Below are 20,487 nucleotides of genomic sequence, written 5' to 3'. Positions count from 1 at the left end.
ATGATTTTGCCACTGAATGCTCAGCAAACTGGAGAGACTTTCACCGTCCTTACCAACGCAGCTAGAATTTGGTATCTGTCACATTAAAGGAGGGGCCACTCTTGGCCCAAGGAAAAAGCTCAACATATGTTTGTAGGATGGTAAATGAAGGTGGCCCTTGTGCGGTACCCCCTCCTGCTCTGGTCCGGTCCCCTTCCTGAACTTCTTTGCTCCAGATGTGGGCCTGACTACGCACGCTGGTCCCTCCCACCTGCCTCAGGACCAGGAGTGCAGCCTTAAAAACCTTCTTTGTGCGGTGACCGTGACCAGGGCCAAGGACAGAGAAACGAGAGCTGAGTGGAAACAATATCTCCATTTCCAGGGAAACTGGCGGGACGTTCCTGCCTGCTGTTCTCCTAGGTCAGGTTCCACAGACACTTCAAAGCCACCGGGAGCCAAAGAATAGCGTGGATGAGTTGGCAGCCGCCCGATGAATGCTCTGGTTGTAATAAAACAGGGCTCCCAACAGGACTCCTTTGATGGCTCCAAATGTTGCTTTAGGATCCTCTGAAGAGTTCCGCTGACAGAGGGAGTGTATTATTCAAGGCACAGCAGCCGGCTGGCTCTGATTCCTCCAGCCCCAGTCTTTCCCGGGGTCGTGAAAAGATCAAACCTCTACCCGGAAGTAGCTGCTTACCTTTCAAGTCCTGAGGGTTGTCAATGATGAAATTGCCATTCCACACGACGGCGAAGTCCACGGCCAGGTTGCTGATGTCCATCCCGTCATACTGGTACTGTGGGGAGGGGGCAGAGGCACATGGCTCAAGAGGCTGTCTGTCAGGAGGAGCCAGAGGCTCAGAGCTACCCTTCATCCTGCTCGAAGGAGCCCTAGAATGCCCTTTACCTGAATCCCCAATCATGAATGCCTCCAGGATCCCACCCCAAACACCCAGCTGGGCATTCGGTGCCTTGTCTAAGCTGATCCAAATGGACTTCTCCAATTTTCTTCTCTACTGCTTTCCTGCAGAAATCTTGAATCTACCTGTCTCCAAACACACCTGCCTAGCTCCCTCTCTGTGTCTTGGTTGAGTTTCTATCTCATAAGAAATGCCATCCTTTCCCCACAATCTCCATCCTTGTAACTCAGCCTCATCATTCTCCCAGCCCAGCTCTGGTCCACCTTCCCCGGGTAACTTCTCCAAAATCCCTGCCACCCCTCCCCAACCTCCCTGTCCCCTGGCATTGCTGCTCTCCTCCAGGAACTGCTGTGCATCTTTTCACACACAAGTCTAGTCTTCTAGAAAGTCGGTGAATTCTTGGAGGTAAAGTCATCCCCTTCCACTATCCCCGGAGAGGCGGAGCTTGGAATAGGGCTTGTGGTGACACTTGTGGATCAGCTGGCTGGCTAGGCCCGTGCTCGTCCTCTCTTTCTATACATGAGCCTTACTTTGGTCCCTGGTCCACTAAGGAGAAGTGTCCATAGCTTTCTGGACAGAGATCTCCTCTGCTCCTCCATGAAAGGTATCCAGCTATGGATAAGAGTCCACTTTCTCTCCTGCTAATCACACTGAGGACTTAGAGACCTTTCGCGCATCAGAAACAGCCCCTCTGGGTGGTCCAGCTCCCACCGCCACCTCTGAAGAAAACCTTTTGGCATCTCCTCTCGGGCTGCCCAGTCCTAGCCACTTAGCTCTGGAGGGCACGTCCCTGTGGGCCCTCTTGCCCCCGGCCCTTCCCGCTGCCTTCCTCCTTTGTTGAGTTCCATTTCTTTCTCATCCCACCTTCCCCTTGCGCTTGGCCGCCTTCCACCGATTACAAATTCTATCAAGCGCCTGTGACCCCGGAATCTGACAGCTCCCTGATAAGAGGCCCAGATTCTCTTTATCTCTCCCAGGCGAATTAGCTTCCCTCAACACCTTTGTCACGTCCCCATCTCCGAGCTGACCCCCCACAGTCAGACACAGGGAGTTGGCAGATAAAAAGATCTTCTCTGGGCTAGAATTATAATTAAACACCTCGGTGCTTGCTGTCCGCCATTCGGGACTGGTTTAACCCTTGCGGCTCTTGAAACACGCTGCTTCCCCCTTCCTCTCCCCTCCCAACTCACTTCCTCTCCCCTCTTTTCTATTACCTTTGGGGTGATGCCCTCTGGTTTTGCATGTGGGCAAGGTGTGGGGGACAGGGTGGGGTGGAGCTGCTTCACGCTGGTTGGAGTTTCCACACAGGCAAAGGCAGGCTCTTTAAACTTCAGAAAGGGTACTGAGATCCCCGCTTCTGCCATTAGGACAGTTCATTTCCTCTGACACCATTCATTTGATCTGCCCTGGCTGACGGTCCAGGGTACCTGCACATTCTTCTGTCCCTGGGGACACAGGGTCAGTTTGGGACCCTGGATGGTTCTAGAAGCTGGGAGCACCAGTCTGAGGGCTTGGCGCAGGTGGGAGAGAAAGTCCTGCTCCAGGCAGGGCCCCAGCTCTAGTCCTCTTACCGAACTATTCTGACACTGGACGCTGGAGCTGTTGAATCGCAGGGCAGGGACCCGGTGGATGGCCCCCTGGATGTTGAGAACACATTCGTAGCCTCGCTGGCCCGACTGAGGCTGGGGCAAGTTTCGAGCCTTAAGGGTGATGGGTTTCACCTCTCCCACTGGAATCAGAATCTCCTCCGTGGGCACCAGCTGGGGACAGTCCTGAGAGAGCAAGAAAAGGGGTTCCATTTGTCTTCAGCTCATGCTTTCTTACTTACCTAAGGAAAGACAAGGTCAGAACCAGGAGGCTGAGAATCTGGTGAATCCAGGTGGGCTCCCCACGAGAAGGACATTACCTCACTTAAGAAGCGTGTGAGTCAGCAGGGAAAATGAAATCTCTCCTAGCTCCTGGGCTTTGATATTGTCATCACCATCCCACAAACTGTCCTGGGTCTGATGTGTGTGTTACAATTCAGGAATTAATTTGCAAGCACCAGTACGGCAAGCTGTGGATTTTATCTCCAGAGAAGCTGGATGAAAGAGCCTCTACGTGTCCCTGTCCCCAGCTCCGGCACCCCACCTCTGGTTTCATCTGGTTCCCCAGCTCTGTCTCCTCTGCCCCTCACATGGTCAATGCCCGGGGCATCCTGTTATCAGCAGCTTCAGCTTCCCAGCTCCAGCTGAGCTGGGCTTTCCAGGAGGTGGATCAGGCTCTCCCAGCAATGCTCTAAATACTTGCTCTGGCTTTTTATCTTATTTCATTACCAAGCCCTGCATGAATGCCATGTTCCTTTAGAAAACAAAACCCAGACAAGAAAGTCATGGTAGGGAGGGGCTGTGGGAAGGACCATGAGAGAGAAGGTGAGAAAGAGATTGATTTTCTTCAGTTCTAAGTCTGGATGCTGCTTTTCTCTCTCAGAGGTCAAATGTCATCGCTTAACGGCTCTGATCCCCTCCTTCCCCCCACTCCAGGGAAGATCTGAGCCCAGTAGCCCCTGGCCATGAAGATGTAGAAACCTTCTCCTTGAAGAATCATTTCCTATCTCCAGGGTTCAACTGGAGGAATTCTTGCAGGAGGCTCTACTTCCCTTTGGATGTTTGTACCTGGGGAGAGCTTTTGAGAATGTTATGGGGGGGTCCCAATACTATGAGCCCTGCAGAGGAGGTGCTACTGGTACTAAATGACCCAGAATCAAGATTGCTAGATTTCTTGCAAGGTGTGGACAGTCTGCAATAGTAAGAGAGATAAGAGATTGTCCCTTTTGGGGTGACAGAGGTGATCCCCAATAAGAAGCCTTATATAACTCAGGTAACGTTAAGCAATGGCACAGCCTCGCTGGTCAGCCTGTTACTTATGGGGCAGATTTAGGCAGTCACTTCTTTTCTGTAGATCCCAGTTGCAGGCCTGACATGCCTGTTGGCCTCTTAACCCCACAATCTTGCATGCCATATTCTGACCATACCAAATGTACAGCAAGTTCTGATGTGCCATCTCCCTTACTGGATTTTTTTTCTCCTGGACTTTTTTGAACATGCTTTTCTCTCTCCCAAACACTAACACTCACTTACTGGGCTGTGAATTTCTTGAGGATTAGGTGGTGGTATATTCAAGCCCACATACCCGTTCTTCATTTCAGTGCCTGAAGTGTAATGGACACTGGTCATTGTTTGTGGGTGTGTGAATATAAAGAAGAAAATAAAGCAACGGATAAAAAGATCTTGAAATTTCTTTATAGTTCCAACTTTTCAGAGTTGTTGGAGATGAGGGTAAAACTCTTCTTTCTAGACATTAAGACACTTGAAGAGAAGTTTGATTCCCAAGAACTGGGGTTGGAAACTGCCCTGGTTTCTGGAGTCTTCGATGATCTAACCAGCATGTCTGAATCTACTAAGGCATCTCGAGGAACCATGAAGAACTGGATCCAGGGGACATTTCCCATGGGAATCTGCCTAGGAGGGCTTGGATGGACCTCCAGGATCACTGGTGCCATCCCTTGCCTGTCAGCCAACCACACGTGAGGACTCCAGGCAGGCAGAGTCTCCACGAGGGACAGGATCACACAGCAGTGCCGGAACAGATGGGCCCGTTCAGGAGCCAGTCACTCAGGCTGCCAACTCATAAACTTGCTCTTTACTGCACTTTTACTTTCATTCCCTGCGGGCACTCTTGACAGAGTCTTTCATATATTTATAGCCAAGGAAAAAAAAAAAAAAAAGAATACCGCTTTAGGGAAGCCCAGGCATCTCATGGAAAAGGAGATGCCATGTCCTGTTAGTGGCTAAAAATCAACATCGAATTTCATAAGTTAGACTCTTAACTTAGGATAGAAATAAAGCTGAGGTATAATGGTGTGTGTGTGTGTGTGTGTGTGTGTATGTGTGGAGAGAGAGAGAGAGAGAGAGAGAGAGAGAGAGAAGAGAAGAGAGAGAGAGAATAGATTTTCAGATTCTGAACCTGTTGGTATACTGTAAAAGATGAGCAGTTATTTCTCATCTCTAATGAGCTCAGAGAACAAATTCAAATTTCAGTAGCAGGGTCCTAAAGATGTACTTTTGGAGCTGTGATGTCTCCAGTAAGTAAACAATATTGTAGAATCCTTTTAACTCTGACCTCTCTCTCTCTCTCTCTCTCTCTCTCTCTCTCTCTCTCTCTCACACACACACACACACACACACACACACACACAAGGAAAAACAAAACAAATCAAAAACCCACAATGGGCCCTAGAGTACAAGGATTCTGCCAATTGAGGATCAAAAATATTTGAAAAGAAATCACATCTGTACTAACTATGTACAGACCTTTTTCTTGTCATCATTCCCTAAACAATACAGTGTAACCACTATTCACACAGACTTGCATTGTATTGGTTATTATAAAGAACGTAGAGATGATTTAAAGTATTTGAGAGGATGTTCATAGGTTACATTCAAGTATCATGTAAAGGACTTAAGCCTTCGGCATTTTTGTATTGACAAAGGTCCTGGAACCAATCCCCCATGGATGATTGTGTGTGTCTGTGTCACACACACACACACACACACACACACACACACCCCTTTTTGCCTGGGCTAAGTCCAGTTGGAGAAGCATGAGTAGAATTTATGAGTACTATTCTGAGTCTTTTAAAAAGAAATTCTAGAATTTTAGACACCCTCCCACAACCTGTGGCTTTAGGCCTTTTGCAACTAGACTTAGGAATAATTATTAGGGTCTTCCCAAATGTTCAAATCTGCTACAGGATTGCCCCCCATAGTAAAAAAAAAAAAAAGTCGTAGGCTTTGTGTATTTGACTCTTGCTCTTAGGTTAAATGGAATAGGATGATTCTATCCCTTCTCTAGGGTAAAGGAAAGAAGTGGTTGGAGTCCCAAGTACACTCTCTGCATCTTGGACAACAGATGAGATTCAGACCTTCTGGGTTGTGGATGGTTCTGGGGAGACTCAGTGAACAGACAGTGTGAGTTGGGTGGCAATGGCAGTACTGAGGCTGCAGGCAGGTGCAGGAGGGCCTGCACCTTGGAAAGTTGCCAAGATGCTGGAACTTCAATACATCTGGGGTTTGAGGAAAATGATGGATATAATAAAGCCACTTCCAAACCATTTGCTTCTGTGTGTGTGAGTGTGTGTGTGTGCGCGTGCGCACACACACACCTCCCTCTCTCTCTCTCTCTCACACACACACACACACATATACACATACACAGAGTTTTTATCTTAAGGACAAAAAGGCAAATAATCATAAATGCTTTTTCTGCATAATGTTAAGACTGTTATGAATGTTCTTAAAAATACTGATTGCTCCTGCCAATCCTCACAGTCTTCTGAGTGACATCTTCGGGTCATCCTATTCCTCCTTTGCATGCAGGCCAGCTGGAGCCAGAATCACCTCCTCAAGACAGCCGGCTCAGTTTAAGTCAAAATGAACAGATGTCCTGTTTGGGACTATCCTAGAGCTGGGCAGCAGGGGGTTGGGGACAGGGAAGAGGAAATGCAACTGTAGGGAGGGCAGGAGGGCCAGGGCCTGGCGTAGAGCCCTGGGAGTCTTGGGGCCCTGTTGCCTCTTCTGTCTGGTTGTGCTCTACCAGGTTCCCGTGCTGGGGACCCGTTAGCCTTTCGAAACAACCTCTCCCATGTGGAAATGGCATTATCTGCACCCACTGGACTTCAAAGAGAGAGAGCAGCCGGCATCCTGGGAAGCTAATCGGATTTATTTGGTTCTATCTTTCCCCTGGGACGGGGCGTAAAGAAGATATTTATGTATCTACATCTCACTAGGCCTGGTTTAGCCATGGAGGAAGATGAGCTTTCAAAGCTGAAAGCCATACATACTCCTGTGCACTCCCGCTTGCTAACACCCTGTCATAGTCTGATCCGGCCCAGGGAGGTAGAGATTTGGGAGCCCCATCAGAAATCTGCTGGACTCTGAGTGCTAGTAAAGTCTGGTTTGTTACCTTAAAAGGGCTCAAGGGATGGTTCAATTGAAATTCAGTTTCCTCAAATCTAAAATGGTGCCAATAATACCTGACAATCCTAGATTACATGAAAGAGGGATATGAAAGTATGCGGTAAGTGGTAATGAGCTGGATGAACACTCATTGTTAAATATTATTACTGCAAATCTCTCTCTCTCTCTCTCTCTCTCTCTGTGTGTGTGTGTGTGTGTATGTGTGTATATATACGCAGAAGCTGAGGACATCATCTTATTCAAGGCCAGCATGGAACATTGACTCTGAATCCTGATGTCTGCATTTATTTGATGATAATAGGAAAATTATTGTACTTATCTAAGTTTCAGTTTATCTGTAATAGAATCTCCTCCATACAGTAGTCAAGATTAAATAGATTTATATATATGTATATATATATGTGTGTGTATCTATCTATATATAGTGCTGCATATATAATAAGCACTCAATAGACGTTAACTTCTAAAACTTTCCTTTTTGAACTGTAGACTCTACAGCACAGCTGTTCTTCATCATCAGGCTTAAGCATGGAGTTGGCCCAGCAGACCTCTGGAAAGATGTGGGCAAACCCACCTCATATGCTGGCTGTCCTTTTATCTGAAAGTGGCATGGCCAACCCATCTTCATGGGAAATTTTTCCATCTGTAGAGATGGATTTGTGCAGGTCCAGCCATACTCTCTGAACCCTCATGACCAACAGCAAGGGCCAGATTGAAGTCACACCTGCAAGGGTAGCTGTGGCCATGGAGACTAACACACTCAAGCCTGATTTTCTGTAGAAAACAAACTGTACTGCTTTTTTGGATGCCTGAGTTCTCTGTAGCCTTGGGCAAAAATCACTAAATTTTTGGCATCTTGGTTACTACAGATGTCAAATATGAATTATGTGAATCTGCAGGGTTGTTTCAGAATCAACCGAAACACCGTATGTCAGGGGTTCTCAATCTTTAGCCTCATCTGGGATGGGGTCCAAGAATTTGAATTTCTAACACGTTTGGGGGTGACGTTGATGGAGCACACCCTGGTTGGCACACATTGAGAACTTCGGCCACATGTGCAAAAACTATAAATGTGAGATGCATTAATGTTGCTATATTACTCAATGAAGCCCATCAGTTATATATTATCTCTAGGAAGTCGACAGACATAAAATTTTGATTCAAAGTTTAGGTCAGGGGCTTACTAGAACTATAAAAGAGATATTCTAGGAACCCCAAAGAGACACCTATAGAGATTTCCAGTCTCGAAAACAACATAAAGACACAGATGGCACTCCTCATAGAGCCAGGAAAACCTTACCCAAGCTGGCCATGGGTGTTTTTGCTGTTCCTCAAATTTTCAGGAATAGGGGTCCCCTAAAATGGAACTTTGGTTCAAATAGAGCAGGGCTTCAGAGCTATTTTCTGGGCAGGGAGGTGTGATAGGTTGTGGGTGAGAGCTAGAGTAGTATTTTTCAGAAGCCAAGGAAGTGACCCCGCAACCTTGCAGGCTAGCTGCACCCTATTTGGGAGCTGGGTAGAGTCTGGGTTTCCATCACACCCTCCAGAGAGTTACTCCCTGGGCCTGCCTGGGGCCACAAACATGAGGCGACCACCCAGCCCCGCTCAGGCAGATGGGAAGATGGGAGGCAAGGGTATGGCTCTTCTTGAGGCTGAAAGGAGATAGGAAGTCTCTGGATTGGGTCTCAGGGTTCTTTTAGTATTGACTTAATACCGATTTGCAGAGAGTCAACAGCTTTTTTCCAACCGGCTCTCTGGAATGTCCAGGCCTCTCATCTGTGGCTGACAGGGAGCTGTGTTTCAGTGGCTTCTACACAGTGTGAAGGAGGCCCGGCCTGCTTCCAATTAGCCTTCTGGGGCTCAGCCCTCGGGCCTCTACGCACATCCCGGCTGAGTTTATTTGTCTTGCTCCATGTGACACCCTGCTTGCCCTCACTCCAGCTGCAGGTCGAGATCAGGCTTGGCTTTCCGTTTCTTTCTGCCTGAGGGGGCGGCCCCAGTAGAAAGTGGGGCAGCTGCTCCTTCTTGTCTAAATCTATCCTTCACCCTTTTTCTGGGTTCTGAGTTCCTCCTCCTCCTATTTAATTAAGTAACTTAGAAGTTTTGAGTGGCCAAAGTGAAGGCCAGTTTCTAAGACCAATGATCTCCATCTTCTACTGCCCAACCTGCACCTCTGATCAGGCCCTCTGCAACTTGTTTTCTTCAGTCATTTTCCCATGGGCTCCCTAGCTGCAATCCTACCACCCCATACCTTCAGCTCTCAGGCCCTTTTCTCTGAGTAAGAAGGCTGGTTCAGACCTCTGCAGAGTTCCAGGGCTGTGATTAATTTCCAGTGATCACTAAGACCAGTGTAGTGATTTCAGGCCAGCTGCATCCCAGCATACCAACTGGCAAGGGAAATCCTTTTTGGATCATTCCCAGGGTAACTACGTGCCTGATTCTATCCTTTTGAGGCAACTGTGGACGGGTCTGCCTTCAATGTTCCCATTAGGGACCATCTATGTCTCTCCCTTTTAAGATAGACAAATTCCATTTTTTTCCTGACTCAATATAACACATGTTGTTTCAGAAACTAAAAAGAGCTCAAGGTCATGGGTGTGTGTTTCAGAAACCTTTCAAGGTCTACTTTCTTATGTTTACTCATGAAAGCTACCGGCACAGCTGTTGAGATGAGGAGATACAAGAGACACCATTTCTGGAAGTCTTAGACAAGCAGACCCCAATGTTCATCAATGGGACTTGGATACAGAAGTGACTAGTTTATCCATGTGTTCCACACACTCATTCTACTCATATTCACTTAAGAAGATACTAAGGATATAAAGATAAGCTGTGATCCTTGCCTTTAAGGAGACTGTAGTCTACTGGAGAAAAATATCTGTGCAGAAAGGTTTAGTAATATATGAAAATGTACACTGTCACCTATAAATAGTTGCGGATTTCTAAATGGTAGAACAAGAGAGAAACTTGTGTATATGCACTTGGGCATATATATGAATACATAAGGTCTCTATAGTTCTTCAAACTCAACCGGTCATCCATGGCTAAAAGTACCAGAAAGGGAAATTGACCCAGTAGCCTTCATCATCCTGAGGTATGCTGGGGACATATAAGAAAGAGTCAACATCAATGAGTAATCATGAAATGGAATATTCACTGGAAGATAAGCAGTATGATATTTCACTGTGTTGATAAGAGAGATGGATCAGCCTTTAGAGATGGAGCTTCAGCTACATAATGAGATTGGACTTTTAGCAATGCCTGGTTCTTTCACTAGTTGAATTTTCTTCTCTTTCTATAAGGCCACCCACCCAGACACACATCAAAGAATCATTGAATTTGAGAGTTGGAAGAGAAGTTGGCATGAAAGAATGGTTGAGAGTGAATGTTCTATTGAACTCAGTTATGTCTACAGCCAAGCAAACGGCCAGACTCAAAGAATACATGCCATTCACTACCCTCTTCCAGATCACAGAGTCTGTTGGGTTGGATATGTTTCCTCTAAGCTTCTAGACTCAATCCCTGAATGCAGAGTTTGAGGAGTCCACTTGTTATGGCCTTTGCCTCTGGGGTCATTTGCTGACAGTTTCTCGAGATTTATAACAACATGGCTTTTAAGCATGTAGAAGGACCAAATCTAATCAAAGGACCAAATTGGGTCAGCACAAGAGATGCTCAAGCCATTGGATTGACCATCTGAAAAGGAAGGTCTTTGGCACATTTCAGATTCTTTGGCACATCGCCATGCCAGGGTGAGCCTTTTTTACCTCTGAAATGTTGATCCGGCCCTCTTGGAAGGAGCAGGTAGTGGGGTCATGAGTGCAGAGGTTCCGGTACTTGCACCAATGGCAGCGGAAGGCGCTGTTGACACAGGACAGGCACCTGCAAGGATGGAGACAAGAAGAGGACAAGCCAAGGAGCCACAGGTCATGATAGAAATCTATTATCTTATATTTAAATCCTAGTTTTACTCTCAAGAGGGCAGATGACTAGAGCGTCCTCTAGTACCGAGAACTATGAATTCTTGAGCCAGGATGTTCATGAGACCAGAAAGAAATCAGGACTGGAGTAGAAATAATGCACTTAGAATGCAGCAGTGGGCTGTACCTTCCCTGTAGCACATGTGAGAACCGATTGTTTATATTTTCAGTCATTTTGCAAACTGGTAGACATCACATAGGAAGCTTGAATTAGCCATGGGGGGAAAGTTTAAACTACAGAAATTGGTAAATGGCCAGATGTGGTGGTTCACACCTGTGATCCCAGAGGCTCAGGAGGCTGAGGCAGGAGGATCTCGAGTTCAAAGCTAACCTCAGCAACTTAGCTAGGCCCTAAGAAACTTAGTGAGATCCTGTCTCAAAATAAAAAAATAAAAGAGCTGGGGATGTGGTACAGTGGGTAAGTCGTCCTCGGTTCAATCTCTGGTACCCCCCCCCCCCAAAAATAGTAAATGTTACCAAACTAGTTTTTCTTTCTTTCTTTTTTTTGTCCCATGATTGCTGGTAGTTAAACCTTTACCAAGATACCACTGTTTGTAAGACTGAGTAAAAAGAACATAGAGGTAGAAATTGGACAGGTCTGATTATAGTCTTGCTTCTGCTATTGCCACTGGGTCACCCTAAGTAAGTCACTTAACTTTCTGAATTGGAGTTTCTTTATCTATCTGTAACAAAACATTCCTATCTACTCCACAGGGCTGTTTGGTAATCAAATAAGATAATGTACAGAAAATGGTTTTGAAAAGTACGATGCTAAATATGTTATTTTCGAGTGCTTAAATCACCTGTTATTTCAACCTCTTAAATAACATTTGAGAATCAACAATTGGTTCATAGCACCTCTGTTATAGGGCTGGGGGAGTTAACAGGATTAAATGGTAAATTTGTCTTATACTCCTAAAAATCCAGGGAGGAAGCATCAGAATAGGTGCATAACACACACCTTTCTTGCCAGAGTGAGCATTTATTTCCCCCTGGTTTCATCTGGAGGCTGTGTATATTACTTTGTCTCTGTTTGTGTGATCAGACCATTATAATAGAAATGCATTTTCTAGAGGGGGATGGTCTTCCAAGCTCTCCTACTCTAGTTTTTCATAACTAGACTAATCTGGCTTGGACAGGACCAAGTCTGCAATCTGGCGCCACCTGGTGGGAGTCTGGGTACAACTGGGTGATTGGGCATCGATCGAGAGGTCGTGGGTTAATGGGCCCCAGTGTGTTAGGGGCATTTGCTTATCTAACTTCATCTTCCCCATGCTGATTATTTTTATTCTTTTATGTTTACGTCCAAAGTTATTTAGTTTCTGAGCTTAGGCCAATGTTATTTTGTGAACTCCCTGATTGATTAGTTTTTGATAATATCTTGCGATTCAGCAAGTAAATAATGAAAACAGACCAAGGACCAAAGGATGATGGTATCTATTTATTTGGATTGTAGACCTGGATCTTCCACTGGCTAATAGTGTGACCATCATTGTATTCTCCGTGGGCCTCAGTTTACCATATTAAAAGGAAAGAAGTAAATTTGATTCTGTGACTTTGAACTGTGAATGCCAGAGGTAGAGTGGGGCAAGATAGATAATATTTGACAATAAAATCTTTGCTGTCAAGAAGATCTGCTTTTTTTTTCCCTGCTAAAATTTGCTGCCTGTGACAGCATCTTTGTTGCCATAGCAATCCATCATTGAAAGTGGTGACATCACACTAGATTGCCATGGAGATGAGGGTGCTCTCACAAACAATGGATTCTGTTACCACTGTGTTGTTTGTGAAGGAAGTTGAGAGGTTCTCTCTCCATGATGCTTGCATATCCAAGGCGGAGTTAGATGGGGTTGGAATGCAGTGGTTAGCGGGCACTTGGGTCCTAATTTTAGCTTGCACCACTGTCTGCCCTACCCTGGTTCCTGCCTGCCATTTTTACCTCTTGTTCTTTTTTTTTCAGGGTTATCTATTGAGTCACCCCAATGGGGTTCAGATATGTCTCCTTTCCTGACTACTGCAAAGATGCTAGGACTCTAGAAAATTATTCTAATCATGAAAATCAAGATCAGAAAAGGGGAGACGAGGGAGAACTAGCTCATTTATCTATTTTATGGCTAAAGGTTCTTTTAAGGCTTATCTGCAAACAGATCCTTTCCCCACCTTGATTGCTGAGCCCTTTGTGCCCACAACTTGGATCCTACAGACTCAATGACCCTGGAATTATGTCTATTATATAGATCTCAGTGGTTCCTATTCTAGAAAATGGGAGGAATAACTCTATAAAATACTTCCAATTACTAGTGCCTTTGGCATGTTGATGGGCTTGACATCTTTCCCCTTGTTATTAGTCTTATGACAATTGACAATCATGTGGCCCTGTTATAGAACCACATGTAGTTCCCTTTCTCTAAACTAAATAGTCTCAAAATGTCCAGCTTATATGGGAATCTTCTGTGTCTTGGCTCTTCTTCCAGAGAAAATCAGAAGAAACCAAGCGTAGGTCTCTCTATCCTGCACTCCTGACCTTGCTTTTTCTTGTGCAATACTCCCAGCTGCCCAAACAGTTGTGGGATCTCCCAGCTGGAAGGCACCAGTTGGTAGGCATTCAGCTGCTGGAGGGGGCTGGTGAGGTCAGGCTGTTGAGGCTTTGGAGATTGGTGTTTTGGTCTGTCTGGCTTCCCCACCTTTTTTTTTTTTTTTTTTTTTTTAAGTTAAAGGATGAGTTTGGGACATGGTGGGCTTAAAGCCTCCACTGTTCCTACCTAGTCCAGCTCCTTCCTCTGTGTGCTGAGAGAGGCTGCTTCCCCCTTGCCCTGACCTCCTTTGTGGGTGCCTGAGTGCCGAGCTGAGTCCCCTTGCTCTGAGTCCCTCTTCATTTGCTTTTGGGGGACATGTCCAAACTCCATTCACTGGCAATCTCTATTTAGGAAACCAATGTAGTTGGCTTCAAGAAAGGACCTTTTCTTAAGGTTCTTGGGTCAAGGCTCTCTTTTTACCATTTTTAACTTTTTAACTTGAGGGTGGTACGGGGGAGAGTAGGCTGGGATGGGGGCCAAGGAACAGTGATTGAGATCAGGGATGGAGGAGTGTGACCAGACAGCATCCTCTGTCTAAGCCATGTTCCGGACCCCCGAGGGATGCTGTGAAGTGACTACTATACGATTCCTGTCCTACAGGAGCTTAGAACCAAGGAAGGGAAACCCCACACCCATATCTAGACCAAAGGCAAGACTCCTCCTGAGAAGTGCTTACAGTTGGTGGGCGCTGCAGTTGTAAAATTTGAACTCGGTGCTGACAAATATCTTCCCCGTCTCCTTGGACCTCAGCTGTAGCTCCAGCCCAAACCAGTCTGGGGAAAAGAAAAGAATGGGGTGTAGTGAAAACCAGGGGACCTGATGGACGGCCTAAGGGAGAGGGCAAATTGTTCAGCCATCCCAGGGCTCTCTGAGAGCGCAGATGGCAGATGGAACGAACCTGCCTGTACCTTCTCCTGAGAGAATCCCTTTGGCTAGTTACCAGTCCATTCCTCAGACCCAGACCCAGGAGCAGAGTTCACAGAGCCCCTTGCCTTGGTTAAGCATGTTCAGTTACCGAAATAATTTTAGAAATATTAGGCCAGAACCCCTCAAGCCCCCAGTTCTGTAGAGATAACCCACTAAAAACCATTGACCGAAGCCACCCCCGTTCCCAAAAGGGACAGGCAGTCTGCAGACTGCGCACAGACTTAATCCATGTGGGAGCAAGCATTTTATATCTTCCTGAATTTTGCTTGGGGGCATGGCAGTTTGCTTTCAAATTCAAACAAGTTGAATAAGACAATATTAGCATCTGGTATTTGAAGATTCGGTCAGACCACACGACTTGTGACCCTCATCTCCACCATGATAGAATACAACAGCCCCCCACATGTGGCTCTCCCAACAGACACTTCTTACCTTGATCCACAGGGATGACAGGGACATCTTTGGGCCCAGGGGAGACACAGATGACCTGGCTCCCAGACACCTGCCCCTCTACCTCCGTCAGGTTCCCAAAGGCACAGGCGATACCAGTGGAGAGATCAGGAGCATCACTCACAACGAGGCTGAGCTGTGGGAGGAACAAAGAGCTCAGAAGACCCAGCTGCAAGTTCAGCCCTGCAGGGACCTATTGCTCACCCATCTCCCTTAACTCATCTCTAAAAGAAGGGCGCTGGTCTAGGTGACCTTCCAGGTCTGTCACAGAACAATTACAGAAATTAGTTGCTCATTGGTGTGTAGGATCTTTATTAATATTATTATTAATTGATTTTTCAATCTTATCGAGCATCAGAAAACACAGGGATTTAGGGCCTTAGAGGGAAAGGCACCAAAATCCATCCCAGACCCTGATCAATTTGACATGAAAATTAATTGCAAGACTCCATGGGACCTTGGAAGCGTGTCCTGAGCTGAAGTCTTCATCTACAAGGCCTTAATCTGGGCCCCTGGTAGAGTAGGTATGGCCAGTCTCGTGGTCTGCTAGGAGTGCACTAGCTGGGGGGTTACAGCCGCTCTCCAACCTGGCTCTTACTCATTCAACGGCTGCTTATCAGGCTGTGGGATTCCTTGAGTTTCTGCTCCTATGTTCCTTCCCAGCCCTCTGCTCTCTGGAAGGTCCTGGAGTGGGGCAGGAAGTTCACAAGGAGCTCAGAGGACCAGAGAAGGGAGGCCACCAACAGCTTCATGGTGTCTGGGACCTAGGGGTTCCAGTCATTTAGTCAGTGGTTTCCAGCCTTATCAAGTTTGAGGGCCCTCTTTTTAGTGGTAAAAATATCGTAGATGTTCAGAAGAATTTCTTAACAGAAAATGAGAAAATGCTGCTCTCAGTTCAGGGCACTTTTCGATGAGTTTGTGCTCAGCGACAATATATGTGCTCGCTATGCTTGAATAGGTAAGAAGTGTAACTGGCTCCCTCTGGTGATGAGGAGTGAACTGGTTCACGGTGAAAATACCCCTGTGGGGCTGCCTTCAAGTTGAAGGCCACAGGTCAGGCCAGCTTCCCTTGGTCCTCCTACTAACACCTGGCAGCCGCTTCTCTAGTCACTATGGCTGTTCCCTGGCCTTGCCATGTGTCTGTGGGCCAGTGAATCTCTGCCCCAGTTTCATTTCCATGGGGCAAGAGACTTAGGTACAAACCCCACTGCTGGTTCTCTTAGCTCCCTTGGAGCCTACACCTCCTGGTAGGATGAATGAATCCAAATCTTGGAAGGCTCATTAACTAATTAACATTCGTGAATGCTCATAAAAATCCGCAGGATGAAAAAGCAGTCAAGGCTTGAGGACATGAACTATTTGGGGTTGTAACTTGACAGGTGGTTCGTGGCTATTCTATTCTTTTGAATACTCTCTTTAAGCACACACTGACTTCAAATTGAGTCTTGGTCTCTGTCTTATCACCACCCTCACACCCCTCAACACAAAGACAACTTGCAGATTTCTTGAGAGAGTGAAATACTGTCAACACAGCCCACACTAAAGAATGTGCCGTTTGGTATTGGATTGGTATTGTCACAGACGTTTGCCACTACACGCAAAATTTAGATTTACAAAAGAGATCAATGGGCAATAAATTTTCAGGGAGGATGACCCTTTACAATAAGAGTTACCCCTAGGTTTTCTGAAAAGTTTCCTCAGACATTTCAGGTGGGATCGATGTTCAGATACTTGTGCAAGCCTTAAAGGAGCCCACCCACAAAGATGCGTGCCCCATGCTTCCTCCCTCTGCCTCCCTGCTAAGATACCTACCAGCCGGCTGTGCTCAGACACGGAGATGCTGCTCGGATGTACTGCGAGGCTCATGCACCGGCTGATGCTGGCAGCAAATCGATTTGGTTCCCAGGCCCGCTGGCACTTGTCCCTGCGGGAGCACCTGACACAGACACAGATTCACAAGAGGTCAGGCCTCTGGGACCCGTGTGTTTGATGCCATTGTCCCCTGGTGAGAGGGGTTTGCTGCCCAGAGGCCGGTGGCTTGTCTGCTGCTGGTGACTTTCACTGTACTTCAGAGAACTTTAGTGACTTCCAGATGGTATTTATGGCATGCAGCTAAGGACAGACTAAGGGGAAGGAGCATTAATTCTCAATACAAGGGACACAGTTTAGATATTTAAAAAAATCCCTTACCAGGACCATAGGAATGCTCAGATGAGTGAGTGAGGGAAGTTTTGGGGAACTTAAGATATAGCATAGCAATGGGCTAAGAACTTACACTCTGGAGCCAAGATTATGGGTCCTAACCCCAGACCTATTACCCTATAGCTGTGGCTCCTTGGGCAAGTGACTGATTCACTCTGTTCTAAGTTTCCTCAACTGTAAAAGGGTAAGAGTGGCAATACTATCCTACCTTACAGGGCTGGAATAAGATAATGCTTAGAATATAGCCTGACACTTAGGAGCCATGCCAGGGTCAGCACTTGTAATACCAATATTATTGATGATGATGATTAATATCATTATTCACCTCCAGAAGAATTTAGAAAATGAGACTGGGCCTAAGCTGTGTGGGACAATGTGCATATGATCCTGTGTGTGGATTGATGGCTCTTTAAATGGAGAGGTCATGTTTTATTCATTGAGATGTTCTACCTGTCACAGGGTATATTTTAAATAAATGTTTGTGTCGTGAAATAATGCCTCCAGACAGAGAGGCAGAAAGGAGCTGTGGCCAGGGTTGCCTCTGTCAGAAAGCTTGTGTGGCTATTTCTCTGGACATCTTCATCTTGGGCTCCAGGCTCCTCTGCCCACAGTAGCAGGTGGACGCAGTGATGCCCACAAGCAGGAGCTTCAGGCTGCCACCTGCTGTGTCCCATGGGGACACACTCCAGGGCTTGGTGTTGCTCCAAACCAAATAGCTCAGGGACAAGACAAGATTCCACGATCAAGCTGTGATTCCCACCCCAAATTCCCCCAAGCTCCTCCCCCTCTTCCTTTCCAGGCACATAATGGATCTAAATATGAATGCTGTCAAAGAAAAGAATTATTGAGGTTTAAGTGAATCCTTAAGATAGCTCTAAAGTGAGCTCTTGACTGGAGCCTTTATCTCATTGACTCACTGAAATGGCTCTTTTTTATCATACTATTTATGGCAACAGCCCTAACAGAGATAAATAGCCTGGGAGACAATAACACACTTGCAAGAGCAAGGCATACAGAAGAGACAGGAGGGTTTCCAATCCCCCTGGGCCCAGAGGCTCTTTAGCAATCTCCCTCAGCCCTCTGGCTCCATTAAAGAAGCCAGTCTGTGAGCCCCGGAGGTGAGGTCCTGTCTTTTCATCATCTGGGCAGGCAAGAGAGTATTGCAGAAGGGTCTGTAAACATGAGAATGACCAGGCATGGAGAAACTTCTGTTCTCGACGTGTTCTTGGCAGGTGGAATACTGGGTGGTCAGTAAGTAGGATTCTCTGAGGACAGGTAAGAAGTTCAGGGAGCAGAGGAAACTGTCCTGATGAGGCTCAGTCATTCAAAGAGACACAACTGACATGTACCAGGAGGATAATGGTGTGACATGGGGCAGCTGGAAGACTTGGGTATTGTTGACCCAACCATGGGTGGTGGTACAAGTTGGGGAAAGCAGATGTGCTTGCTGTTGACTAAATGAGCATCTCTGATCTTTAATTCTGCATGGTGTTCTACATGTGAGAAGTGTCAGAGGCAGGTTGGGAAGATACAGCTGGTCATGGCCACTGCAGAGCCACGGAGCATGTAGCCCAGAGCTGCAGGCAGGCAGACTGTACTACTGTCTCCTTCCTTCCTTCCTCCCTCCCTCCCTCCCTCCCTCCCTCCCTTCCTTCCTTCCTTCCTTCCTTCCTTCCTTCCTTCCTTCCTTCCTTCCCTTCCTTCCTCCCTCCCTTATTTCTACAGCACTGCACCGGGCCTCGCACATGGCTAGGCAAGCACTCTAACTGGGAGTTCATTTTGTAGCAGAGTCTCATTAAGCTGCCCAGGCTGGCCTTGAACTTGTAATCCTCCTGCTTTAGCCTCTCAAGTAACTGGAATTACAGATATGTGCCACTGCACCCAGCTTTGTTAGGTTCATCAGAGACAGACATTCTCTTCAAGAGAGACCCTGCTGGCTGGTGGGTTACCCTCACTGAAGGGAGCCCAAATTTACTCCCTTTGCCAGTCCTGGGGTGCAGATTGGGTGGCCTCGGCATCTTTACCACATGTCTGACCTACCTGGAGACTCGCTGTCAGGGTTTTGCTAAGAGTATTTTTGCAAAACTTTCTGTGGCATCTTGTCCCTCCAAAACCCCAAGTAGGGAACCCAGTGTTCATGGAAACAAATCCAGTCCAGATTTTGCATCTGTGAAGCGCCAGCCTCTCTCCCTCCCTCCCAGCTCTCCCAACACCTGCTGCAGAGGCTGCAAGCCAAGAGCTATTGTCCAGGACCCTGAACTCTGGCCCTCCGCCTCCGCCTCCACCCCAAACCCAGCACATTTCATGGAGATGCTTCGCTGGCTGGCCCTGAGCCATGGAGTTTCCAGCTCCATTGGGCAACAGAATTCCTAGCCAGCTCCCGCCTTTCGGGTTTTCACCCTTTTCTCTCCCTCTGGGGCTCTTCGAATTAGGAAGTTTAAGTGTGATTTTGCATTTCTATTGAGCTGGTATTCAATGGCGGGGATGTATCTGAATAGGGATAAGAGGCCAGTTGGAGTGAGATGCGGACTTCTTGGAATCATGAAATAATGAGGCCAGAAGGGTCCTCCCAAGGGTAAAGCATCCATAATAGTTATTTTGATTTGTGTAGCCTCTCCTGGGCTTCCTTATTTCCAAAGCACTTATTATTTCATTTAGTTGTAACAATTCACCTGTGAAACAGGCATTTTTCCTATTTAGCAACAGGGAAATGGAGGCCTAGAGTTGTCAGAGGACCCATCCAGGGTCACACGGCAGCTAGCTGGAGAGCAAACGTCCCAACTCCAGTGCGGCACCTTTGGCATGTCCTGCAAGCCCTAAGGCCTGGAGATTCTTCCACAACTTCCCTGTGAGTTCTCTAATGATACAAGGATACCACCACATCACTCCAACATGGCTGAGAAGGCAAGACAGAGAGGCAAATGCACTACACACAGATAGAAGTCCCCTCTCCCTGCCTCCCACCTCTGCATCACCTTTAGAATTACTCCTCATAAGAGGGAAATTCCTCCTTTCTGCAAATTGCTGTCCCATACCATCATTCCAGGACCCCCCCCCCCACACACACACATCTTCTGCATTCCAGCTCCCCTTCCAGAACATTCCCAACTTACATGTTGTGCAGAGTGCACCAGCCACAGTGAGGGTCGCCGGAGCTCAGGCACTCCCCACAAGTTGTGTACTGTTCACATGACTCCACAGGGACCCTGGTGACCTGGTGGGGAGAGGAAAGGGAGCACAGGGAGGTCAGGTTGTGACAATTTGAGAATGTTTGTTCAGACTCACCTATTTCCAGGCACTCTGCCCTAACATGTCCCATAAGAAAGTGACACTGGTGGCAAATCAGTGACCTTGATGTTTTTCATGTCTTTTCTGGCTAGGTCAGGTAGGGCTAAGCAGAATGCACGGCAGTCCCAAGATTTCTTGACTTTGCTAGAGG

The 20,487-nt window shown here is 46.9% G+C and overlaps 1 protein-coding gene across 1 annotated transcript in view; it reads right to left on the bottom strand.

Annotated features, from left to right (window-relative positions):
• Plxna2 (plexin A2) overlaps positions 1–20,487 on the bottom strand; it is a 207,068-nt gene that overhangs the window by 55,764 nt on the left and 130,817 nt on the right. The window contains exons 5-11 of the mRNA XM_076832484.1: positions 20,162–20,262; positions 16,659–16,782; positions 14,829–14,982; positions 14,146–14,242; positions 10,681–10,795; positions 2,468–2,668; positions 677–773 (exon numbers count right to left, since the gene is read on the bottom strand). Coding sequence (XP_076688599.1) covers positions 677–773; positions 2,468–2,668; positions 10,681–10,795; positions 14,146–14,242; positions 14,829–14,982; positions 16,659–16,782; positions 20,162–20,262 — 889 coding nt within the window. The remainder of the gene's footprint in view (positions 1–676; positions 774–2,467; positions 2,669–10,680; positions 10,796–14,145; positions 14,243–14,828; positions 14,983–16,658; positions 16,783–20,161; positions 20,263–20,487) is intronic.

This window comes from Callospermophilus lateralis, chromosome 13 (genome assembly GCF_048772815.1).
Source record: "Callospermophilus lateralis isolate mCalLat2 chromosome 13, mCalLat2.hap1, whole genome shotgun sequence".
NCBI lineage: Eukaryota > Metazoa > Chordata > Mammalia > Rodentia > Sciuridae > Callospermophilus > Callospermophilus lateralis.
This window is presented reverse-complemented; position numbering and strand designations above follow the sequence as displayed.